This window comes from Balaenoptera musculus, chromosome 15 (assembly GCF_009873245.2).
Source record: "Balaenoptera musculus isolate JJ_BM4_2016_0621 chromosome 15, mBalMus1.pri.v3, whole genome shotgun sequence".
NCBI lineage: Eukaryota > Metazoa > Chordata > Mammalia > Artiodactyla > Balaenopteridae > Balaenoptera > Balaenoptera musculus.
Window position 1 is genome coordinate 13,719,042 of NC_045799.1, and position 26,457 is coordinate 13,745,498.

General features: G+C 47.0%; 1 protein-coding gene across 17 annotated transcripts in view; it reads left to right on the forward strand.

Annotated features, from left to right (window-relative positions):
* Nucleotides 1-23,562, forward strand: part of ZMYND8 (zinc finger MYND-type containing 8) — a 131,455-nt gene extending 107,893 nt beyond the window's left edge. For 9 of the 17 annotated variants that reach the window (XM_036825486.1, XM_036825492.1, XM_036825498.1 and 6 more), the window contains 7 exons: nucleotides 8,552-8,632; nucleotides 10,455-10,533; nucleotides 12,573-12,812; nucleotides 14,743-14,900; nucleotides 16,053-16,119; nucleotides 20,007-20,090; nucleotides 21,961-23,562. In XM_036825486.1, the coding sequence (XP_036681381.1) occupies nucleotides 8,552-8,632; nucleotides 10,455-10,533; nucleotides 12,573-12,812; nucleotides 14,743-14,900; nucleotides 16,053-16,119; nucleotides 20,007-20,090; nucleotides 21,961-22,100 (849 nt within the window). In that variant the 3' untranslated portion in view covers nucleotides 22,101-23,562. Of the gene's footprint in view, nucleotides 1-8,551; nucleotides 8,633-10,454; nucleotides 10,534-12,572; nucleotides 12,813-14,742; nucleotides 14,901-16,052; nucleotides 16,120-20,006; nucleotides 20,091-20,244 lie in introns of all 17 variants that reach the window. The other 8 variants (XM_036825491.1, XM_036825497.1, XM_036825494.1 and 5 more) reach the window with 2 other exon arrangements.
* Nucleotides 23,563-26,457: the final 2,895 nt, after the last annotated feature.

Genomic DNA, 26,457 nt, shown 5'->3' on the forward strand with positions numbered 1-26,457 from the left:
GCTTTATAGTGTCTGGTCTTACATTTAGGTCTCTAATCCAGTTTGAGTTTATTTTTGTGTATGGTGTTAGGGAGTGTTCTAATTTCATTCTTTTACATGTAGCTGTCCAGTTTTCCCAGCACCACTTATTGAAGAGACTGTCTTTTCTGCATTGTATATCCTTGCCTCCTTTGTCATAGATTAGTTGATCATAGGTGTGTGGGTTTAACTCTGGGCTTTCTGTCCTGTTCCATTGATCTATATTTCTGGTTTTGTACCAGTACCATACTGTCTTGATTACTGTAGCTTTGTAGTGTGGTCTGAAGTCAGGGAGTCTGATTCCCCCAGTTCCGTTTTTTTTCCCTCAAGGCCGCTTTGGCTATTTGGGGTCTTCTGTGTCTCCATACAAATTTTAAGATTTTTTGTTCTAGTTCTGTAAAAAATGCCATTGATAATTTGATAGGGATTGCGTTGAATCTGTAGATTGCTTTGGGTAGTAGAGTCATTTTCACAATATTGATTCTTCCAAGCCAGGAACATGGTATATCTCTCCATCTGTATCATCTTTAATTTCTTTCATCAGTGTCTTACAGTGTTCTGCATACAGCTCTTTTGTCTCCCTAGGTAGGTTATTCCTAGGTATTTTATTCTTTTTGTTGCAGTGGTAAATGGGAGTGTTTCCTTAATTTCTCTTACAGATTTTTCATCATTAGTGTATAGGAAAGTAAGAGATTTCTGTGCATGAATTTTGTGTCCTGCAACTTTACCAAATTCATTGATTAGCTCTAGCAGTTTTCTGGTGGCATCTTTAGGATTCTCTATGTATAGTATCATGTCATCTGCAAACAGTGACAGTTTTACTTCTTCTTTTCCAATTTGTATTCCTTTCATTTCTTTTTCTTCTCTGATTGCGGTGGTTAGGACTTCCAAAACTATGTTGAATAATAGTGGCGAGAGTGGACATCCTTGTCTTTTTCCTTATCTTAGAGGAAATGCTTTCAGTTTTTCACCATTGAGAATGATGTTTGCTGTGGGTTTGTCGTATATGGCCTTTATTATGTTGAAGTAGTTTCCCTCTATGCCCACTTTCTGGAGTGTTTTTATCATAAATGGGTGTTGAATTTTGTCAGAAGCTTTTTCTGCATCTGTTGAGATGATCATATGGTTTTTATTCTCCAGTTTGTTAATATGATGTGTCACATTGATTGATTTGCGTATATTGAAGAATCCTTGCATCCCTGGGATAAATCCCACTTGGTCATGGTGTATGATCCTTTTAATGTGTTGTTGGATTCTGTTTCCTAGTATTTTGTTGAGGAGTTTTGCATCTGTCTTCATCAGTGATATTGGTCTATAATTTTCTTTTTTGGTAGTATCTTTGTCTGGTTTTGGTATCAGGGTGATGGTGGCCTCATAGAATGTGTTTGGGAGTGTTCCTTCCTCTGCAATGTTTTGGAAGAGTTTGAGAAGGATGGGTGTTAGCTCTTCTCTAAACGTTTGATAGAATTCACCTGTGAAGCCATCTGGTCCTGGACTTTTGTTTGTTGGAAGATTTTTAATCACAGCTTCAATTTCATCACTTGTGATTGGTCTGTTCATATTTTCTATTTCTTTTTGGTTCAGTCTTGTAAGGTTATACCTTTGTAAGAATTTGTCCATTTCTTCCAGGTTGTCCATTTTATTGGCATAGAGTTGCTTGTAGTAGTCTCTTAGGATGCTTTGTATTTCTGCAGTGTCTGTTGCAACTTCTCCTTTTTCATTTCTGATTTTATTGATTCGAGTCCTCTCCCTCTTTTTCTTGATGAGTCTGGCTAATGGTTTATCAATTTTGTTTATCTTCTCAAAGAACCAGCTTTTAGTTTTATTGATCTTTGCTATTATTTTCTTTGTTTCTATTTCATTTGTTTCTGCTCTGCTCTTTATGATTTCTTTCCTTCTACTAACTTTGGGTTTTGTTTGTTCTTCTTTCTCTAGTTCCTTTAGGTGTAAGGTTAAATTGTTTATTTGAGATTTTTCTTGTTTCTTGAGGTAGGCTTGTATTACCATAAACTTCCCTCTTAGAACTGCTTTTGCTGCATCCCATAAATTTTGGGTCGTCGTGTTTTCATTGTCATTTGTCTCTAGGTGTTTTTTGATTTCCTCTTTGGTTTCTTCAGTAATCTCTTGGTTATTTGGTAATGTATTGTTTAGCCCCCATGTGTTTGTGTTTTTTACATTTTTTTCCCTGTAATTGATTTCTAATCTCATGGCGTTGCAGTTAGAAACGATGCTTGATATGATTTCAAGTTTCTTAAATTTACTGAGGCTTGATTTGTGACCCAAGATGTGATCTGTCCTGGAGAATGTTCTGTGCACACTTGATAATAAAGTGTAATCTGCTGTTTTTGAATGGAATGTCCTCTAAATATCAATTAAATCTATCTGGTCTATTGTGTCATTTAAAGCTTGTGTTTCCTTATTAATTTTCTGTTTGGATGATGTGTCCATTGGTGTAAGTGAGGTGTTAAAGTCCCCCACTATTATTGTGTTACTGTCGATTTCCTCTTTTATAGCTGTTAGCAGTTGCCTTATGTATTGAGGTGCTCCTATGTTGGGAGCATATATATTTATAATTATTATATCTTCTTTTTGGATTGATCCCTTGATCATTATGTAGTGTCCTTTTCTCTTGTAACATTCTTTATTTTAAAGTCTATTTTATCTGATATGAGTATTGCTACTCCAGCTTTCTTTTGATTTCCATTTGCATGGCATATCTTTTTCCATCCCCTCACTTTCAGTCTGTATGTGTCTCTAGGTCTGAAGTGGGTCTCTTGTAGACAGCATATATATGGGTCTTGTTTTTGTATCCATTCAGCAAGCCTGTGTCTTTTGGTTGAAGCATTTAATCCATTGATGTTTAAGGTAATTATTGATATGTATGTTCCTATTACCATTTTATTAATTGTTATGGGTTTGTTTATTTGTTGTTTTGTTTTCTCTTGTGTTTCCCGCTTAGAGAAGTTCCTTTAGCATTTGTTGTAGAGCTGGTTTGGTGGTGCTGAATTCTTTTAGCTTTTGCTTGTCTGTAAAGCTTTTGATTTCTCCATCTAATCTGAATGAGATCCTTGCCGCATAGAGTAATCTTGGTTGTAGGTTCTTCCCTTTCATCACTTTAAATATGTCATGCCACTCCCTTCTGGCTTGTAGAGTATCTGCTGAGAAATCAGCTGTTAACCTTATGGGAGTTCCCTTGTATGTTATTTGTCGTTTTTCCCTTGCTGCTTTCAATAATTTTTCTCTGTCTTTAATTTTTGTCAATTTGATTACTATGTGTCTCGGTGTGTTTCTCCTTGGGTTTATCCCGTATGGGACTCTAGTGTGCTTCCTGGACCTGGGTGACTGTTTCCTTTCCCATGTTAGGGAAGTTTTCGACGATAATCTCTTCAAATATTTTCTTGGGTCCTTTCTCTCTCTCTTCTTCTGGGACCCCTATAATGCGAATGTTGTTACGTTTAATGTTGTCCCAGAGGTCTCTTAGGCTGTCTTCATTTCTTTTCATTCTTTTTTCTTTATTCTGTTCCGCAGCAGTGAATTCCACCATTCTGTCTTCCAGGTCACCTATCCGTTCTTCTGCCTTAGTTATTCTGTTATTGATTCCTTCTAGTGTATTTTTCATTTCAGTTATTGTATTGTTCATCTCTGTTTGTTTGTTCTTTAATTCTTCTAGGTCTTTGTTAAACATTTCTTGCATCTTCTCAATTTTTGCCTCCATTCTTTTCCCGAGGTCCTGGATCATCTTCACTATCATTATTCTGAATTCTTTTTCTGGAAGGTTGCCTATCTCCACTTCGTTTGGTTGTGTTTCTGTGGTTTTATTTTGTTCCTTCATCTGGTACATAGCCCTCTGCCTTTTCATCTTGTCTATCTTTCTGTGAATGTGGTTTTTGTTCCACAGGCTGCAGGCTTGTAGTTCTTCTTGCTTCTGCTGTCTGCCCTCTGGTGGATGAGGCTATCTAAGAGGCTTGTGCGAGCTTCCTGATTGGAGGCACTGGTGGTGGGTAGAGCTGGCTCTTGCTCTGGTGGGCAGAGCTCAGTAAAACTTTAATCCACTTGTCTGCGGATGGGTGGGGCTGGGTTCCCTCCCTGTTGGTTGTTTGGCCTGAGGCAACCCAACACTGGAGCCTACCTGGGCTCTTTGGTGGGGCTAATGGTGGACTCTGGGAGGGCTCACGCCAAGGAGTACTTTCCAGAACTTCTGCTGCCAGTGTCCTTGTCCTCACGGTGAGACACAGCCACCCCCCGCCTCTGCAGGAGACCCTCCAACACTAGCAGGTAGGTCTGGTTCAGTCTCCTATGGGATCACTGCTCCTTCCCCTGGGTCCCGATGCGCACACTACTTTGTGTGTGCCCTCCAAGAGTGGGGTCTCTGTTTCCCTCTGTCCTGTCAAAGTCCTGCAATCAAATCCTGCTAGCCTTCAAAGTCTAATTCTCTAGGAATTCCTCCTCCCGTTGCCAGACCCGCAGGTTGCGAAGCCTGATGTGGGGCTCAGAACCTTTACTCCAGCGGGTGGAGTTTTGTGGTATAAGCGTTCGCCAGTTTGTGAGTTACCCACCCAGCAGTTATGGGATTTGATTTTATTGTGATTGCGCCCCTCCTACCGTCTCACTGCGGCTTCTCCTTTGTCTTTGGATGTGGGGTATCTGTTTTGGTGAGTTCCAGTGTCTTCCTATCCTCAGTAACCCTTAATAGTAGCTAATGACAATAATCTAAGAGTATTTAGTAAATTACTAAGTAGGCAATAATAATACTTGACTCTTTAGTCATGAGTAAATTACTTATTAGTTACCAGCGGGTAAAGTATTCAAGTTGATAGAATGGGTGACAAGAGTTGAGGATAGTTGTTTCTAGACTTCTTGAAGTCTCATGATAGGAGTTGCTTTATTGTTCAGTGTGAAAGGTAGAATCTTTTTTTTTAGTTCTGTATGGCGAGAGTGGTATATATAATTTTCTACTCATGAATTTCTGTTGGTCCTTTTCTTTTTATTCTATCTAGGTGTATTATCTGTTGCTACATAACAAATCACTACAAAACTTAGCAACTTAAAACCACACACATTTATCTCACAGTTTCTGTGGGTCTTGAGTCCAGGCTCGGCTGGGCTGGGTCCCCTGCTTCAGGACCTCTGGCAGGCTGCCTCCAAGGTGTCTGCTAGGGTTGGGATTTCATCTGAAGATGTGACTGCGGAAGGATCCACTTCCAAGCTCACTTAGGTGGTTGTGGGCAGGATTCACTCCCTTGAGGGCTCTTGGACTGGGGGCCTCAGTTCCCGGCTGGTCGTTGGCTGGAGGCTGTCCTCAGTCCCTTTCCCTGTGGCCTGCCCAGCATGGCAGCTTGCTTCATGACAGCAAGGGGTAGAGAAAGCCTGCTAGCAAGATGGAAGTCACAGTCTCATGTAAGTGATCACAGAAGTGACGGACTATTACCTCTGCCATATTCCGTGGGTTAGAAGCAGGTCACTAGGCCAGCCCTTGCTTGGAGGGGATTACACAAGGGCACAAAGCCCAGAGGGCTGAGGTCATGGGGAGCCTTCTCAGAGTGTCTGTCACACTAGGTAGGATGATACTAGCAGTAGCCAGTGTCTGCATGGCATTTACTCTGGCCCAGACACTATCCCAAGCACGTTTTATATGTTACTTACTCAATCTTTATGACAGATTGATGAGGCAGGTACTGTTAGCACACCTATTTTATAGATGAGAAAACTGAGACCTGGCGAGGTCACACAGCTTGTCCAGGGTCACATAATCAGTGAACGTCCAAGCTGGCATTGGATGGTAGCCGCCAGGATCTAGCGAGTGTGCTCTTAACCTGGCTTTGAGCTGACTTGTGAATTCACACCAAGCCTGCTGACCACAGCTGTCCAGTGTCCACAAGTTGATTGTTCTTACATGTGGCTTTTTTCAAGCAACTCCGCTTCTTGGGGATAACTTTGTCTCTTATTTAGTATTTCTGCCCCCTTTTGAATAAAACACAAGAATTCTTATAGAGTCCCGGAGTTTCAGAACAGGAAGGATTCAAGTATTAGTTACTTGTTGGCATCCTCAAGGTTTTTGTCTTACCTGTTCATCACCTTGAACTAGTATTGACTTAGTATTTTTATTTAAATTGACTTAACTAGTTGAAATAAAATTAAGTCTAACCTCACCAGATCCTGTTCTTTGTCAAGGCTTGAAGCTTAAGTCCATCTTCCTTTTGTTAAAAAGAGAGATTATCATGAAAGTGTTAAAGACATAATGGCACCAAATGGAGCCTTTCTTCCTAATGTGATCTGTTGTAGGATCGTAAGAAAATTGAAACGGGGTAATTTTTAAAATAACTGATTTAAGAAAATGTCTGGTATTGCCCAAACGGCTTCTTGTTCTGCTTGCAATTGATTTGACTTTTTGTATCACCTTCCATTGATTTGGTCCAAGTTGTCTATTTACAGAAGGGAAAACTGAGGCTGCTTTGCGGCCCTGGCTAGTGGTTCGCACCAAACCAGTGCTCTCAGCTCCTGCAGCCATTTTTATTCCATCCCCTACTGTCGCCCCCTTCACTCTTAGAGCAAAATTGAGGAATGAACTTTTTGACAGACGTTTCCTTTGCAGCTAGGAAAATGAACACAGTGACATAGTTTTGTAGCTGATGAACTTTCTTGTGTCTGAGGTGACCCAGAGTTGAAGACCCAGATTTGTGTGTTTTGGCAGAAGGGCTCTTTGTTGGCTTCTTTGCTATATTTGGAAGTAAGAATGAAGGTCAGTCCGCAAATTCATGATTTCTTTAAAATGGAATGTAACTATGGCATTAGTAAAGTATTGAATTTCATCCACTTTCTGAAGTTTTCTTGTAAAGCAATTTTGTTTTAATATTTTAAATGGATGTGGGTAAGGAGCCCCATACAGAGTGATTGACCATAAAGCACAAAGTGTTTTTGCTGGCAGTGTCCCCCTGTGGCACCTGTGACAAGCTGGGGGCGGAAATCTCAACAGATACTTTATTCATTTTCCTCCCATTTTGGGGTGAATGGGGGGTTACTCTTTTGGGGGTTGGGAGCAGTTTTGCAATTACTTGTTCAAGTGAATTAATTTTTCTGTGAAAATGAGACAAACAGGTATTTCTTTAGGAACCACACTGAATTGTGGTTCAGCACCTGCCCACTCCTCGGCAGGTACTGAACCACAGTCTTCTTGTGGTTTTCTCATTTAATCCTTGTGCATACCCTGCAAGGGGGGCACTGTTATTATCCTTGTTTTATACATGAGGAAACCGAGGCTCAGAGTTGTGGATGGCAAGATGTAATGGTGGGAACAGATCTCGGGCATCAGATGTGAAGGTGCTGTTTGTCCTGCCTTTTTACTGAATTGGAAGAAACTGTAAAGCACAGGGGGTCCTCGGCAGCGGCCAGGCCAGATCTGAGTCCTCGTTTCGTCTCCTGTCCCCTCCTCTTCCTCCTGTGATGTGGGAGGTCAGTGGACAAGTGGGAGATAGAAGAGAAACCCACCCTGCAAACACATTCCGTCAGCAGCCACCTGGGTGCCTGCTGCGTGGCCGTGAGCTGTTGCCACAGACTTGCTGATGCCTTCAGGGGTCAAATAGTTAAAGAAAAGGAAGATGGGAAACAAACTGGAAAGGCAGTGGATGCCCCGACCAAAAGCATTAAAATAGCAAACCAGCTAGATCTACACAATGGACCATATTATTCATCCCTAAAAAGGAATACGGCACAGAGAAATCTTGAAAACTTTCTGCTAAGTCGAAGGCAGTCACAAAGGACCAAATATTGTGTGAGTTCACGTATATGAAATAATCTAGATTGGATCTAGAGACAAGAAAGCAGATTTGTGGTTATCAGAGGCTGGGGGGGTGATGGGGTTATTGGGGGGTGAAGGCTCAGGGGGAGCAGAGTTTCTTTTTGGGGTAATGAAGAGGTTCTGAAATTGATTGTGGTCATGGATGTACAACACCGAATGGACTAAAAGCCATTAAATTGTACGTAGTAAATGAGTGAATTGTATGGTATATGAATATCTCAATAAAATGATAGTTTTTTTTAAGGAGAAACAATTTTAAAGAACCAACAGCAACAAAACAATCTCTCCCTGGAGCCCACTATGCTGGCCAAACCATCTTGGGGCCAAATTCAGTCTCCCCACTTTAACCTGTGGCTATAAATTAGCTTTATGGCTATGAACTACTCCCATGATATGGGACAGGGAACTTGTGGGTGATTCCTACCCTGTCTGGTTCATACCAGGCTCTCCACCTTGGCACTAGGGACATTTGGGGCTGGATAACTTTGTTGCAGGGGCTGTTCTGAGCGCGGTAGGGTGTTTTGAGTATCCCTAGCTTCCACCTCCTCAGTGCCATCAGCACCCCTCTCCCCCTCCCCCCCCAGCCATGACAACCAAAAATGCTAAGTGTCCCAGGATGGACAAAATCACCCCCAGCGGAGAAACCGCTGCTTTATGCAGATAGATTTTAGATGTATGTCATCTAGAAAAAGCCTCAGGGAAGCGATCACCTGAATCATTTCTGTTTTTATCTTTCAGATGATGGATGCAATAAAAGGCACCATGACGGAAATATATAACGACCTTTCTAAAAACACTACTGGAAGCACAATAGCCGAGGTCAGAGATGACACATTCATTCCCAATTTGCTAAGAGTGTCTTATGGGCTGCTGTAGGGGCACCGTGAAGAAGCTTCTCTGGAAATCCCTCTCGGGTCCTGTCTCTGGTCACCAGGCTCGCTCTGCTGATGGGGGTTGGTGGTGAGGGTATTTCTTCACTTTGCTAGGAAGCTGGTGCTCTGGAGACACACCCTGCTCTGTGCCATCACTTCACTTCTACTCAAACAGCCAAAACCAGAGCTTGAGTTGTTCTCCCACTGGTGAGACTGGACAATAGTGCTTTTGACCCCACGTAAAATTGGCTCCTTCGTCTTCTCCCAAAGTTTGGACTTTTTTATACAAGTGATCCTTGTTGTCCACGAATGTGTATCCCCAGCCTCCTTAATTTAGGTGATTGCTTAGAGAAGAGCGTGCTTAAAACGTTGAAATGTCCACTTAGGAAGTGACCATTTATTTAAAAAAAAAAAAAGCCTCCCTGAATTTCCCTCCTAGGCTAATTCCCTGCAAGCCAGATGCAAACAGGTCACCGCGGGAAATGACAATGGCAGGACTTCTAGAGGTCATTGAAAGTCATGATGGAAAACTGGGGGGAGTCACATGCAGAGCCATTGACCTGTGAGGACCTGGCAGGGTGAGGCTGGCACCCAGACAAAGAGGAAAACATCTCCAGGAAGGTGTCCCTATAGGCCTTCAACAGAGAACCGTGTGAATGTAAAGGTTTAAGGGAGGTCCCAAGAGAAATGGTGAATCTCCTTGGGTATTTTTGCTGATGTGACCCTCTTTATGATTGTGCTGGGACGTCAAACAAGAAGGGGAAATGTTGTCTTAGAAAAACCTCCCCATCCTCACCCCCACCTGCTACCGTACTTCATTCCTTTTTGTTCATTTTAACTGGCGTGGAGTTGAAAGTATGGGTCCCTAATGTCTCACCTGAAACCCTGGGTCCAGATATGTGCCAGAATTTTCCAGATTTTAATGAGGTAATATGCAGCCCCCTCCCACAATTAGATACAATGTTTTCTGCAGGGAAACAGTACAGATGTTCCCACTGTGTCTGGTAAATCAGGATTTCTCAACTTGGCGCTACTGACGTTTGTGCCAGATGATTCGCTGTGGTGAGGGCCGTTCTGTCCATCTGGGACGTTTAGCAGCATCCCTGGCCTCTACCCCCGGGATGCCAGAAACAACCTAGAACGTCCCCAGGCACTGCAGTGTCATGGAGGGAGGGAGGGGGGCAAAAATCACCCCAGCTGAGAACCATCGTGATTATTCAGCACTGCCAACAGCCTTGTATCAGTTCACATTGGGTTTACATTTTCCTCCCTCCAAATGAATTGGGCCCCAAATTTACTCCTACCCCCCAAAATACCCTATGGTTTCCAGGAATGTTAAGCTTTGGACTTTGAAGAGAATGATCATGCACCCCCCCCCTGCCCAAAATCTTAGGTAAGAGATACAATAAAGCTTGTTTTTATTTGTTTTTGTTTCATTTTTTAGACCAAAATCCTCATCAAACCTTTGACGTACTATTGATTATGAAAACCTGGTCTTCTTTTCTTACTTTAAGTGGCTTTTCCTAGAGCATTTCTTGGAACAGACAGCTGACTCACATCTGGCTTTTTGAAGCAGAAGTTCTCCCGGATTTGGGTTAACCCGCTGGCGCCCACCTCTCTGACTGCAGCTGTCGGGAGACCAGCACAGACTGCCCGCTCTTAGCCTCAGCACATGACGTTAACCCTGTAGTGAGAGCTGGAGCTTCCAAGCCCTGTTGGTAAAAGGCACCCGGATGCACTTTGTAAAAAGTCTTTCTCTCGCCTTACAGATTCGCAGGCTGAGGATTGAGATAGAGAAGCTCCAGTGGCTGCACCAGCAGGAGCTCTCGGAAATGAAACACAACTTGGGTAAGTCCTGCTGACTTGGTCTGCACTGAGGAAGGCTCTGGATGTGAGCTTCTTGGCACCTCTGGCGTTCGGCCCAGATGTGAATTGAATCAAAAGTAGGGCAGGGGGATGCACCACTGGTGGGGAGACCACAGCATCCTGGAGAGTCTGACCTGGAGAAACCAGATATGAAGGCTGGAGCTGGAGGGAACCCTCCTTTCCTCTTTTCAGAATACCAACGTCAGCAACAAAGTCGTCACAACAGCCTTGGTAGCAGCTCCTGCTTATGAGCTCTGACCTTGTTCCAGCAACCGGCTGAAGTTTTCATGAATTAGCTAATTCTCACAGAGACCCTTCTGATGAAAAGGGGTCTGTTATTTCCAGCAGAAACTGAGGCACAGGCACGTGCAAAGTCACACAGCTGTAGTTCACGTCTGGGCGCTGTGGCTCCAGACTTTCCTCCTCGTAACCACTGAATGTCAGGCATCTTAAGGTCTTGGATACTTCCTGTGTGCCCCACGTCATGGAGAGGGCGTTGGTTCATGGATTGTAGATAGATTGATGTTTCGCTTACTGCTCTGTGGGGATATTGTAAAAGGGTCTCCCCCCAAAGGCAGAGCAGTTTCTTTCAGACCCTTGAGTAGTATCAGCCTCAGAGTCAGAACGCTGGCAACTGGGAGGTTCTGTTAGGGAGGCAGACCCAGGGGTGCCCACCTGGTTGCAGGTGATACTTGTTTAAATCACGCAAACTCCAGTCCTTCGGAAGCCACCAGGAGAGCTCCGCCCCCGCCCTGCTCCTTCCCTTGTTGCCAGGAGGGAAGTTTATTGGAATGTTGTCACTTCTTCCTGTTTTTCTTGTAAAGTCAAGGAATCTATTTTTATGCAGAATCGTTTCATTTAAAAATATTGGCCACACATTTGAAAAAAATACATGTTGAAGGCAGTTGGGAGTGTTGGAAATGTTGTGTCTGGATACAAGTGCTTTTTATCTTTACCAGGGGTTAATTTTCTTTATTGGTGTTTTTTTGGAGGGTGTTTTTTTTTGTTTGTTTGTTTTTTAAATTTCAGGAAGAGGATTTTAAGGAATCGAGGAACCATTTATTTTTCTTTTATTCCGGTGTGCAGGTTGCTCCCAGGTGTTGCACTTGTTGTCTGATGTAAAATTGAGAGAAATCTCAGTAGCGTGGGCAGTTTGATCGTTGTTTCATTAGCCTAATGATCAGTCACGATGCCCCGTCTGGTAGATTAGAGCCACACACCAAGAAGACAGCATGTCCAAGTTGTAGCCCCAGCTCTGCTCTTATCAGCTCTGTGCCTCAGTTTCCTCATCTGTGAAAGGGGTATTATAGTAATGCTTACCTCATAGGATTAGTAGTATAAAAGGATTAAAGGAGTTCATGTTTATAAAGTGCTTACAACAGTGCCTACAGATAGTAGGTGCTATGTAAGTATTTGATAGAAAAAAAGGCTTATACTAATGATAAAATTCAAAGTGAGTTTAGTGGAAATCGTTTCAAGGGTTTATTTGAGGTCTTCCTGCAGAATCCCCATGGGGCCCCCTTATCTGCATCCTTGGCACCTGACGTTCATTATCACGAGCAGCCCTGTTGGTCAGCGTGAGGGATGCTCATCTTACAGATGTAGACACTGGGGCTCGGGGAGGCTGGGTGACTCACCCAGGGGGTATCACACAGCCAGGGCATCTCCAAGCCAGGATCCACACCCGAGTCCGTTGGAATCCATGTTCTGACCTGGTGTGAATGACCCCACGTCCTGGGCCGGGGACGATGGTGATGAAGCTGGCATCTGCTCCTCTCCCCTCCCCCTCCTCCCCTCCCCTCCCCTCCCCCCTCCTCCCCTCCCCTCCCCCCCTCCCCCCCCCCCCCCGCCCCCCCCCCCCCCACTCCCCCTCCCCCCCCCCCACCCCCTCTCCCATCCCCTCCCCCCTCCTCCCCTCCCCTCCCCTCCCCCTCCTCCCTCCCTTCCCCCCTCCTCCCCTCCCCTCCTCCCCTCCCCTCCTCCCCTCCCCCCCCTCCTCCTCCCCTCCCCTCCCCTGGCAGAGCTGACCATGGCTGAGATGCGGCAGAGCCTGGAGCAGGAGCGGGACCGGCTCATCGCCGAGGTGAAGAAGCAGCTGGAGCTGGAGAAGCAGCAGGCGGTGGACGAGACCAAGAAGAAGCAGTGGTGCGCCAACTGCAAGAAGGAGGCCATCTTCTATTGCTGCTGGAACACCAGCTACTGTGACTACCCCTGCCAGCAGGCCCACTGGCCGGAGCACATGAAGTCCTGCACCCAGTCAGGTAGGGCCCCGGGGGCACCTCCTGGCCCAGGCTGCGGAGGGCGGGCTCTTGGCTCCCCCTGAACCACAGGGCCCTCGCCATGCTCGCTCACCACCTGTGTGACTCTTAACACACGAGAGAGCGGCACACAGACGTGGAGCCGAGACTCCAGACACAGGTGTTTCGAACCTCTGGTCTCCTTGGCCACAGTGTTGTTCGCCACAGCGCGGGGCTTGTGGTGATCACTTTAGTTTCATGTGAGTTGCCGTGGTTGGTTCTCCACCGGGGGCAGTTTTTGTCTCTGTCCCCTCTCCAAAGACCCTGGCAATGACTGCAGACGTTTGTGGTTGTCATAACCGAGGGAGGTGCCGCTGGCATCGAGAGGGCAGGGGCCAGGGATGCTGCTAAATAAACACCCTGCCAGATGCACAGGACGGCCCCCCACAGTGGAGCCCATCCTGGACTCAGGGCGTTAAATAAGCGATCCCAGCGCTCACGTGAAGGAAAAGGTGTTGGTTTGGAACTGATCGGTCTTTGAAATCTCTTTCTATAAATTTATTTATTTATTTATTTATTTTTAGCTGCGTTGGGTCTTCGTTGCCGCGCGCGGGCTTTTCTCTAGTTGCGGCGAGCGGGGGCTACTCTTCATTGCAGTGCGAGGGCTTCTCATTGCGGTGGCTCCTCTTGTTGCAGAGCACGGGCTCTGGGCGCGCGGGCTTCAGTAGTTGTGGCTCGCAGGCTCTAGAGCGCAGGCTCAGTAGCTGTGGCACACGGGTTTAGTTGCCCCGCGGCATGTGGGATCTTCCCGGACCAGGGCTCGAACCCGTGTCCCCTGCATGGGCAGGCGGATTCTTAACCACTGTGCCACCAGAGAAGTCCCCTGAAATCTCTTTCTAATACAGAGCAAGCAGATCCCAGGCTAGGAGACTCCAGCAGGAAACAGTGTCTAGTTAGAATTTATTAATAATATTTATTAGTGATTATTTTACAGTTAGCATTTATTTATGGCTAATATTAGATTTCTATGCTTAGAAATAAAAGTCTCCATTTCAAATAATTTATTTAAATACAAATAACAGGGCTTCCCTGGTGGCGCAGTGGTTAAGAATCCGCCTGCCCATGCAGGGGACACGGGTTTGAGACCTGGTTCAGGAAGATCCCACATGCCGCGGAGCAGCTGGGCCCGTGTGCCACAACTACTGAGCCTGCGCTCTAGAGCCCGCGAGCCACAGCTGCTGGGACCCGCGTGCCTGGAGCCCGTGCTCCGCAACGAGAGAGGCCACTGCGACGAGAAGCCTGCGCACTGCAACGAGGAGTAGCCCCCGCTCGCCGCAACTAGAGAAAAGCCTGCGTGCAGCAGCGAAGACCCAACGCACCCAAAAATAAATAAAATAAGTTAAATACAAGTAACATAAATAATATGATAAGGGAGTATATCTACGGATTGGCAAGTTTTTCAAAGGTGATACACGAATGACCCAAATTTGAGAAGCTCTGGGGCAGGGGTTGGTAAGCTTTTTTTTATGAAGGTCCAGAGAGTAAATATTTCAGGATTTGTGGCCTGGGTGGTCTGTCAGAAGCGCTTAACTCTGCTGTTAATAGGGTAAAACATGAGGTGAAAACTGGTCTAAAATTAGAAACGATGAAATGAGTAATTGGAACAGCAGTTTACAGGGTGTTTGTTTCAGGAACATTCTTTTCTCTCCAGAACGATTTAATAAAACTTGAATCACAGACTCTTCGAAATGAACATATTTTCATGCCCAGTCTGGAATTCCTGCGCCTGGAAAGCTTTGGTCCAGCCACCCTGGGCCTGTGCTTGTGCCCTGAGTGGGCCTGGGTGGCAGCTGCGTCTCTTACAGGTGGTGGTTTGCGCAGAACGGGGTTCCCCGTGGGCCCGGGAGCCACCACGCTCGGCTTATACTTGGCTTCTGTCCCCTTTCGCCCTCAGCTACCGCGCCTCAGCAGGAAGCAGACGCCGAGGTGAACACGGAAACACTAAACAAGTCATCCCAGGGGGCCTCCTCCAACACGCAGGCAGCCCCCCCGGAAACCAGCACCTCGAAAGAGAAGGAGACGCCAGCCGAGAAAAGCAAGGACGGTGGCTCGGTGAGTCTCCATCCCACATGCCTTTGGGCCACGCAGAGTCTCAGACCCACCCCCGTGCCCGCCACCCCGGCGGGTCCTGTGCTGTAGGGAGGTTTGTCTGTCTTCAGGCTGCAGGTGGGGGTGACAGTCTTAGCAGGGCTCCTTTTCACAAGGTGCATGTTTAGGGCAGCGTTGTCCCCAAACCTTCTGAGACGATGGGAATGTTTAGTATCTGCTCTGCCCAGTGTGGGAGCCACTAGCCGCATGTAGCTGTTGAGCACTTGAACCGTGGCTAGTGTGACTGAGGATCTGGATTTTAAATTTTACTGAATTATAGTTAATTTAAATACAGGTAGTCCCAGGAGGCTGGTGGCCGCTCTGTTGGACACACAGGTTCCACCTCCTACTTGCCCAGCGTGTGGTGTATGTAATTGCACGCAAACATTACTTTAGGTGGCACCTTGATCATTTTTTACATCTGTAGTCATTATGTATTTATTTCATGTCTATTAGGAAAAAAGCAAGTCATTCCAGCAGTTAAAACCCATTTGATTTCATTGATATTATTGCCTAGTAAGAGGTTAAGGTGAAGTAAAAGTGAACTGATATAATTTGATGTAATATGCAGTCAGCCCTCTGTATCCGTGAGTTTCTCATCCTTGGATGCAACCAACCGAAATTCCATCCATGTTTGGTTGAATCCATGGATTCGAAATCCTCGGATACAGAGGGCCCACTGTATTCACCGTCCTAGGCCTTTTTTGTATAGAAGGAGCTGGAGCATCCCCAGATGTTGGTATCCTTGGGGGCTCCTGGAACCATCCCACTTCGGGTACTGAGGGACGGCTGTACTTCCTTTTGGGATGTGGCAGAAATCTGGGGTGGGCGGTAGGTCAGAGAGGGGAGCTGAGGACCAGTGTTCTTGAAGCCGTGGCTCTAGAGTTGAGTGAGGAGCCCCCAGTGCTGTGTTTTGGGGAGGTAGAGCAGAAAAGGGCACAGGTGCAGGGCCCCCGGCTGACCTGGCCTCCCCCGCCTGAGCACGCCAGGCAGAGGGCACGAGGGTGCTGTAGGGGCCGTGACGAGCGCCCCCATGGATCCCTGGGCTTCCCTGGGGTGGGGGGGCTGCATTGGCCCCAGTGCCTTGCCTCCATCTCTCTCTTTTTGTATTTCTAGACCCTCGACCTTTCTGGCTCCAGGGAGACGCCCTCCTCCATTCTCTTAGGCTCCAACCAAGGCTCTGGTATGTTGCCCCCTGGTGGGCGAATGGTGCTGTCACGGTCCACACGGGCAGAGGGGAGCCATGAGGAGAAGCCAGAGGGAGAAGCTGAAGGGTGTAGGGCCGTGATTTTCAAACTGTGGGTCCTTAGGGATGCTTGGGGGTGCCCTGGGCGGGTGAGTGGGGGCGAAGGAGTGGCGGGGCAAGGTGGCTTTCAGGCACTTCTCCAAACGGATCAGGATTTACCTGTACTTGTTTGATTTCTTGGGGTTCCACATCAAAGACATAGGGTTCCGTTGCTGACCTGGGGGGGCGTAGAAGATGCATTTGGGTTGGGCAGTTCTTCTGCCCTCAGAGAAATGACCACAGGAAATGAAACTGTGAAACTATCCCTGAGGTCCCAACGCCTGCATTTAGTGGATGAGGGTACTTGAGCATTCAGAGGAAAAAAGAACATTTTTAGGTAGATGATCTTTCTGTAAAACCCTTTCCACTTGAGGGATAACCTGGTAGGCTGTTTTGGGGGATTATCTGACACTGACTTTTGGTTTTCCCCTTCTGTGCAGTTTGAGCTGTCCTCTTTTCTAGCCCAAAGGGTCTTTCCCCTGCACCCTCCTAAACCGGTTTGAGGGCATTCCAGAAGGGTTCAAAGAAGGTGTCTTCAGTGAGGACAGTTCTGCTTAATTCAAGGTCCTTCAGCTCTAGGATGTTTCTCTCTGCCGAGTCATTCTCTTCAGCTGAAAACCAAGCATTTTCTTTTAGTGCATAGAGGAAGAAGGGATGTCCTTTGTTAGGGTGGCTGGAGAAAGTTTCCCGAAGGTCTGGAAAGTGGGATTCAGGTTGCGAGTGCACCAGGGGGAGTGGCACGAGCTGACTTCACGAACTTGGCATTAAATACTGGCATTAAATACGATTGAACCACCTGTTGAAAAAGCTCACTTCTCACTCCCCCTTCAGTCCTCTGGTTACATCTCTGAGAACAAGTTCAGTTTGGTGCTAAGGTATCTTCTTCATCCCTTTGATATCTTCTTCTTTTTTTTTTTTTGATATCTGTCTTTTTAACTTCAGCAGCATGGCACCCACCTAGAATTTTCTACTGCAGTTTGGTTTTCATTATGTTGATTTGTAGAGTTGTCTTCTGTGTATGGCAGGTATTATTGCTTTCCTGCTTTTGGTGATGATATAAGAGTTTCTGTTTGACTTAAGTTGAAAATGAGTTTAAAATAAAAGCACGAACTGAGTGGACGTGTCAAAATTGCAAAGGTGGAGTGAGAAGGGCTCAAGTTGGAAATACTGCTGCAGACGGGGTGCTGTTGAGGTTTTGGAGCAACAAAGTGGTGCAATCCATGTGGGAAGATTAACGGGCCTTGGGAAGATTAGTGATGCCCTGGGAGTATGGAATCTGTTGGGACAGGGAAGCTTGCGTGCAGGAAGGCGGTTGGGAGACACATCGTATCCCAGTTCTGAGGTGGAGGAGGTGTTACCTAGCCCAGGGGTTGGCAAACTTTCTGTAAAGGACCAGAGAGTAAATATTTTAAGCTTCGAGGGCCACACAGTATCTGTCAGAACTGCTCGACTGCCGTTGTTGGATGAAAGCAGCCACAGATGACACACAAAGAGATGGGTGAGCCTGTGCTCCCGTGAACCTGTACTTGGAAAAACAGGCACTGGCCTGGATTTGGCCCATGGGCCGTTGTTGGCTGACCTCCCCCTCCTCCTCGGCCTGAAGCACCCTGGTGTCCGAGAGGGTAGAAAGGGAAGTTGGAGAGAGGAGGCCAGGAGCCTGGAAGATGCTGGTGATTTGGCGCCGGGGTTGGGGAGTGGGGAGAAGATCATCCCGAGGAGGCTAATGATGAGATGGGGAGGGGGGGCAGGGAGGGAGGGAAAGGTCCCACATTGTCAGCAGCTGGAGGAAAAAGCATTTTTCAGGCAGTGCTGCCGTGTTATCTTGGAGTGTGGGCCGAAGGGAACTGAGCGGGAGGTCACTGGAGGCCAGGTCAGGACAGCAAGCTCAAGGCTTCTCACTTTCCCCTATTTACTCACCAAAGCACCCTGGGTGATGGTTGGCGTCAGAGCAGACAGACTGGCTCGTTTTCTGATTCCTCTTACGTCTAATGGTTTCTGCTAGCGCTCACTGCTTGCTGACAGTGTAGATGAATCTTGTGGAGGAACGTGGGCTTTACAAAGGTTTACAAACACTGAGGTTTCTGAGCTCTTTATAGTCTTCTGGAACTAGGCTGGTTAAGATGAGGGTCTAGTCGGGAGGGGAGGAAGGTTTCGTAGCGGGTAGGAGCTTCCTCGGGGTGGGTGTGGGCCTTTCCTGTTCACTTGTCTCTTCATTTTAAGATTGTAAAGCAATGCATGCATATCCAGTTGACCCTTGAACAACACGGGTTTGAACTGCGCAGGCCCACGTATACGTGGATTTTTTCCCATAGTCAGTACGGTTCTACACGATCTGTGGTTCGTTGAATCCGTGGATTTGGATATGGAGGGCCGACCATGAGACTTAAGCGTCCATGGAATTTAGTATCTGTGGTGGGTCCTGGAACCAATCCCCTGTACCATCCCTGACACCAAGGGAAGACTATAGTTAGAGAAAATAAAACTGTACTGGGAAAAACAGTTCCTAGTCCCAGTCTCCATGGCTGTCTTTGGGTACATCTGGCACTTAACCTCCTTATTTGTAAATAATGTAAATAACCTGTTTCCCCATACTTCTATTTCTGGACTTTATCTAGACGTTGCTTGTTGACTTCTGGCTTTAAAGAATGAGAATTCTTTAGAGATGAGAATTGGGGTCTTTTATCACCTCTCTACTCCCCCTCCTCCCAAACGACTTATGTCACTGTTTGATATGCCTATGGGTTACCTTGGTCAAGTAAAACACTTACTCCTTAGTTCTTGTTCTATCAGCTGGGGACAGTATCTCTTGCCCCCCCTCTTGGCGCCCATCATCTCCCTCACCTCTCCTACCCCTGTCATATCCAGACTTGCCATCTTCCCACTTTCACTCTCCCATCACCAAGGTGGAGAACATGTATGTGCATCCTCTCCTGTAACTTCAGTTGGGTCTTCTCACTTTCGGCTGTTGGCTGAGCCTAAAAAACTGACATACGATAATCTGTGTTTCCATCATTCTGATCGTGCCATTTGTTGCAGATGTGTATGTGATTACATTTCCACCTTTGTATATAGCCTTACTTTTCCCTGGAGTTTCTGTTTTGTTTTTTTTTAATGTTTCCTTTATCATACCTTCAGTGATTTCCCCCAAATTCTTCACTATGACAGTTATTTTATTGAGACACTTTTCCCATCACACATTTTAGACTCTTACCATCTCAGATATTATTTGTTGATGTCCTTCCGTCATGGCTGAGGAGTGGCCCACTGATACCTCATCTGTAGCCTCTTCCTCAATCCTTCTCACCACATGCACCTCCGTCGCCCTCTCTTCCCTGTTCTGTCAATCAGCCTTGGCAGTAGATTAGTGATTACTTGCCCAGAATAATCTGGATTCCTTGGGTGGAGCTTTCCACCTAAATTGTGGTGCTGGTGCCTCCCCTTGCCCTGGATGAATGAAGCTCTTGGCAGAGCTAGTGGTTCCTAGAATTTTGCTTTCAAAATTCTGCGAATTTATGGCTTTACGTAGTTGCTTTTATGTCATTGTACGCCATATTTCCCACCTGTAATGCCGTGCTATGTCCCATGATCCTGTTCATGGTTTAATATGCATTTTAAAAAGCTTTAGTCTCCTGTGAATGCATTAAGTTGGAAAATGGGGACATCAACAAAGCAGCCACCCAGCGCTAAGACCAGTAGCCTGTTGCTGAGCAGAGTAGCGAGGCCTTGGGGTTGTGCGGATTTGAGCCCTCTGCCAGACTCTGAGGCTGCCTGTGCTATCTCTTCAGTTAGCAACAGGTGTGACAAGCAACCTGCCTCTATCCCAACCAGCACAGACCACCAGCCGCACCCCAGCTACCCAGCCCAGAAGTGTAAGTATGACCCCGCCTCACGAAAGCTGCCGGGGAGCTTCTCCCGGCGCGCGGAAGGCTCGTTTTGTGTGTGTCTGTGTGTGTTCTTCTTTGTGGGCGTGTCTTCTCCTGTTCTCCTGAGTGATGGGTCTTGCTTTGCCTTGTTTCTTCTTAGCTTTGCCTCTGGTGGCCATCGGAAACCGCAGTAGAAAAAGAGTTTTTTTGGGGGCCACGCCGCTCAGCTTGTGGGATCTTAGCTCCCCGACCAGGGATCGAACCCACACCCTCGGCAGTGAAAGCGTGGAGTCCTAACCACTGGACTGTCAGGGAAGTCCCCGGTCTGGCTTCTTGAAGGGGCCTCATCCTCGCTCTTTTCATAAAGGGTCCTAGACTAACACCCGTTGTCCTCTGCAGTGATGGGTCGAATCAACCACCGCCCCATGTCCGGTCCGTGGGAGGAGTCAGGCTCTGCAGTTACTCAGGTGGCCAGCCTCGCTCTGGGATGCAGCTTCTGTGCTGAGCTCAGCCCTGCTCCCGTTTCTTCTAAGTGGCCCAGCTGGTCTCCGCCTTCAGCAGAGCTGGGGGAGACTCAGTGTGACTTGACTGCATTGTTGTAGGATTTTCTCCGTGTGGTGATAACCAGCTGTATCACTGACCTTCCAGAGAACTGACGGTGTAGGCATCACAACTAGGGAAGAACGCTTAAGAAGAGGTGGATTCAGGATCCGTAAGACAGCTCCACCCTGGCCCCCCTGCTCTGCCCACCACAATACTGCCCCCTTTTGGTCACAGATGCAAGTGACTAAGAAGAGTTCTCTCCTGAATGCATATGTTACTTGGGAGATCCTTTGATCATTCTCTTCACTACTTATCTTGCAGAAACAGACCTCAGGACCACATACATGCCTGCCGTATCACCAGAAAGGTCGCCCCCTAGGCGATGATACGGTCCCTTGCTCCCTCATTCCAATTCTGTCTCTAAGCTTGACAGCCGACTTCTTTCAATCAAATATTATCACCCCACCTCAAGAAGTTAAAAAAGAAAGTTTTGTCCCAATCTGTCTGAACTGGGTAAATGATCTAAGATATGATGGGGTCTTAGTGATGTGCTGGTGGGTCTCTTAGAGTCAGCCATCCCGCTGAGCCTGCAGGCTGGGGCCGTCTCACAGTTGGACAGACACCTGACTTGGCTCTTCCTTCAGTGTCCTCGTATCTTACTCAGCCACGATGTAGCTCCTTGTGGCGCATGTGTCCTTGAAGCTCCCGTAGGTCTTACTCTGGTTCTTGCATCCTTCAGTGACCCTTAAGCTTGTCCTTACTGGGAGCCAGTGGGTCTTCACCGTTAAGCCCAGCTGGGCTTCACCATTCTGGTGCTCTCTCCTCTGCTTCGGGTGATTTGATTATAAGTCTGTTTTCCAAGTTGCCTATAAACTGATTAAAGAAACTCCATTAACAGAAGTAAGTAGATCGAATGCCAAATTTCAGTGCCTTCTTTAGTGGCCAAGGTAGGACACAAGGGCATGGGGTGCTTGGTGTCTGGTCATGTAGGAGGGGTGCCTGGTCCCAGGTACCACACAAGAAGTGCCTTCCTCGATAACTTCGTACCTGTCCCCACTCATCTTTATTCTCTCTGAGCACGATTCCCTCCTGTTTTTTTCCAATCAGCTCTTGTTAAATCCTAAAAAAATAAGTTCTGCCCGTGTACGCCACAGACCCACAAATTCAGGGCAGTAAATGGTGGCAGGATTTTGACCATCTGTGTTGTGTGGAGTCGGGCGGGGAAGGTGGTACCAGGGAGCAGGTGCAGGTCGCATAGAGGGATGGTTCCGATCCACTGGAAGTAGGCAGGAATGCTAAAAACCTGCCTCCCGGTTGACTTCCCCCAACCCAGACCATTCCCGGAGCAGTAAATCCAGTTGCTGGAGCGGCAGTGATGAGAAACGGGGAGCGGCCCGCTCTGAGCACAACGCCAGCACCAGTTCGAAGAGCCTCATCCCGAAAGAGTCTCGGCTGGACACCTTCTGGGACTAGGGACACGTTGGGGCACAAGTCACCCATCCCATGGAGGAGAAAAAAAACAGACACCAGGAAAACCGGAAACAGCAAAGAAATGTGAGACAGGAGAATCGCCACCCTCAGACTGGAGGATGCCAGCCATTCAGACTTGGCCTTTGCACCTGGCACGGAGGGCAGCCCACACTACGTCACGTCCAGCATTAGCCTTGACAGAGGACTGTTCCACCCACATGAAACCTATGCTTTAGATGTAAATAATGTACAATTTGTGGATGTCATTGACCCTAGAGTACCTTCCCCTTTTTATATTTGTATTGACTTTAACTTATAAAAAAAAATAAAGAGAGAGAGAAAAACAATAAAAAAAAAAAAGAAACACACCCAACAACAAAAAGAATGTTTGGATGTTGGAGAAGGGACGGTCAGCCAGCCCACCTGTCACAGTGGTATGGAGAGGGCGTGGGGATCACCATGGCACACAGGTCCTTATCCTTGGATGCCCAGGGGAAAGTGAGCCGTTTCCATTCGTATGTCTGTACACAGCACATTGGGATCAGGAATTTCCGGCACAGATTCGGTGCTGTCGTGGGCACATCACATCCAACCATTGGCCCCTTTCAAATGCTGTGTTATCATGTTTTAAAAGGCAAGCTCTCTGGACCAGTAGGACATGTGGAGGAGCTCGTTTATTTTATGTGATTTCCATGATGACTCTACTCCTATAAAAGGGAAAAAAAAACCCAACGTCCTTGTTTACAGAATATCAACTAGAAACAAGCCCTGCTCAGCTCAGTTGCAGAAGGGAAGAACTTAGAAAGCGTTCAAGTCAGAAGCTCTGAAACAAAGAGAGATCTTTTCTTTGCTTTGTGGTTCCTTTAAAGACACTCACACCCACTTGGTAAGAGACGGGCCGTGCTTTGCGGAAGTGAGAAGTCAAAGGCAAGACACACGCGGAGGACATTTCAGTCTGGGATGAAGCATGTATGTATTATTTATATGATGGAATTTTACGTTTTTATGTCATGTCAGCATGAAACAAAGGCAGTGTGAGAGGACGCAGGACACCGCCGTGCTGTCTGTTACACTACGTATGCTGTAGTACCATTTTGTATGTTGTGTAAAACAAGAAGCATTGAACAAAGCAAAAAGGTGATGTATGTATATGAGAAAAATTAATTGTACGATATCATTCCAGTACCTTCTGTTGTACATTTTAGTCTCATTTCCTTTCTCTTCATTGTTGATAAGAGGATGCGAACTGTACAGTTTCCAGCTAGTTACCCATATTAGAGAAGAAATAAAAAGAGTATTAGAAGAAAACAGGAGAGAAAGAACATTTGTGAATTGCAGTTGTCAAAAAAAAAAAAAATAGCCTAGCTGGCCTTATTTGTGAAGCATAATTGCTTTTAGCATATGGAAGTATTTTTTCACATTTTCTTTGTATAAAATTTGTATTAAACTTAAATATCTTTTTTGATGATGGTGTTTCTTTGTGACTGAGCCAGTGGACTCACACGGTATGCTCTTTTGGGTTCCCCCACCCCCCAGTTTTTTCAGATTCTTCACCTTTTTTTAATTAAACTGTTTTGGAAAAATGGCTTGGTCGTCCTCGATGCAGTTTTCCATTTGGTCAGGATGGCCGTGTCACGTTTGCCCGATCAAACACAGGAGACGGGGCCACGAGAGGTTAGGAACAACATCTCCATGGGTGGCGGGCACATTATAAATAAGGGCCCCTAGTGGGTGCTTTCCTGGGAAGTCCAGTTCCTGGGAATTTACTGACAGAGATGTAGAACAGAAGGGAAATCCTGGAACAACATCTCCATGGGTGGCGGGCACATTATAAATAAGGGCCCCTAGTGGGTGCTTTCCTGGGAAGTCCAGTTCCTGGGAATTTACTGACAGAGATGTAGAACAGAAGGGAAATCCTGGGTCAGTCTTGGAAAAACAGTGGGAGGGGAGTGAATTGGCTTTCCGTGGCCAAGATGGGGGCCTGAGCTCCTAGGAGTTCCGTGGGCAGCGTGGGGCCTTGGCTGTGCCCAGGCACACCCTGGTCATTTCATCTTCATGTGTCACAAAATTACTTTGATTTTTTTCCCCCAACCATTTAAACATGTAAACACTTCTCAGCTCAAGGACAAAAGCAGGGCATGGACTGGATTTGGCCCGCAGGCCATCACTGACTGGTGCTGTGAAAGGAACAAAATGGGGCTGGTTTAGAGAGGACCTTACAAGAGCTTCTTTGTGCCTCTTTGTGGGTGTGGGAACCTGTCGTGTGGAAGGAGACAGCATGTGTCACAGCCCCCAGTCGATGGATATTTGGCGTGTCAGCAGACACTGGCCATGGCAAACAGACCTGCAGGTCCCTCGCGTGCGAGTCATGAGCTGTGTGAGGGGACCCGTGGGAGTCAACCCAAGCAGCTGCATCCGGGGCTCGGTGAGTGGCCAGGTAAGAGGGGAAGGGCTTGGAGGTTCCAGACAGGGCAGCGGGGCCTTCTCCCTCTGACTTCAGTCTGGGTGGAGTGTTTTCAGGGCCCAGTGGCTCTGAGTCTAGGAATGAGGAGAAGGAGGACACCATGCTCTCTGCCGTGGTCCTTGCTCCTTCCTCTCAGCGATGGCCAGGCACAGGGCAGGATGGGGCTGGCACAGCCAGCCTGGTGGGTCTTGGGACTACTTTGAATGCAGTTGGGCACTATCGCCGCCTGGTGGCCTCCGTGCAGAACTGCAGCCCCCAGAGCCGGAGTTGGACCAAGCGGCGGGGGGTGAGGGGGACACAGCCTTTGGCCTCATCCATCTGACATTCTCACTGGGAAGCAGTCAGATACGCATATGATAGAATCCTAGGTAGAACAGACTCACTGAAGATCAATAGGCAGGGTACGGAGGGGAGGTAGATGGTATTGATTTGGGATGGCCTCTCGAAGGAGCTGGCCTTTGAGCTGAAATGTAAACGTGGTGGGGACTGAGCATGATGTCTAGGGCAGCGATTTATTAACACTGGCTGAATGTTAGAAGTGCCTGGGAAGATTGATTGATTTATTTTTGAAATATTTGGCTGCATCGGGTCTTAGTTGTGGCGCATGGGCTCCTCTTTGCGGTGCGCGGGCTTCTCTCTAGTTATAGAGCACGGGCTTCAGAGCTTGCGGGCTCAGTAGTTGTGGCGCGCGGGCTTAGTTGCCCCGCGGCATGTGGGATCTTAGTTCCTCGACCAGGAATCGAACTCACATCCCCTGCATTGGGAGGCGGATTCTTAACCACTGGACCAGCAGGAAAGTCCCCACCTGGGCAGATTTAAAACAGCAAAGCAGACACCACCCTCCTTCCCCAAGTAATGACATCTGACTCTCCGAGGTGGGGCTTTGTAAAGCTCCTCAGGTGATCCCGATGGGCAGCCAGAGCTCAGAGCCTCTAACCTGGCTGGAAGAACATTCCAGGTAGAAGGAAAAGCAAATACAAAAGGCTTGAGGTGGGGCTGGCATCTTCCAGGAAGAGGAGGAAGGCGAGTGAGGTCAGAATGAGGGATTCAGCGTGGAGGTGGGGCTGATGAGATCAGAGAGGGAAGAGAAGTCGGGGCTTGAATTATGATCCGAAGGAGATGGGAAGCCAGGGTGGTTGGTTTTTTTTAACAGCTTTAGAGAGAGAGAATTCATATATCATAAATCTGTCTATTTAAAGTATATAATTCAATGATTTTTGGTATATTACATTAATTTTTATTTAAAAATTGTGGCAAAATATATGTAACAAAATTTGCCCTTTTAACCATTTTTAAGTGTACGGTTTAAGTGTAGTCTGGGTTGTGTTTTGAACATATAAATGTTTTCTAAACTTCAGCATTCACAGGCCCCCTTCACATCAGGGTACATCAGGAACACCACCTATATTATTGCTCATTTTCTTTAGTCCAGCAAGACAAAGGTCACTCATATTCCTTCCAGCATCACCGGGGTGGGTATGTCCCACACGCTGAGCTGTGTGCTGGGGGATTGCTCTGTGCTGGAATCTTCTGGTCTTCATGAAAACTCCACGAGGCAGGCACTAATCATAGTCCCATTCTCCAGATGAGGAAATTGACCTGACCAAGGTCACACAACAGGTCGGTCAGTGCCAGAGCCAGGATTCAAATCAGTCTGCCTGACTTAAAACCCAGTGCAGTGGTCCCTCAGAAGACGCTGCCCCAGTGTCTGTGGCACCGTGGTAAGTTTACAAAACGCCTCTCCCTGACTCCCACTGCCCAGGGGGTGGGTATTGTTTTGCTCTTTGTCTAGGTTGGCAAACTGAGACTTGATGGTTAAATGAATTTAGAGGTGAGTCAGGTTTTTGGTTGCAAACAACAGAGTGCACTCTAGGTAGTTTGAGCAGGAAAGGAATT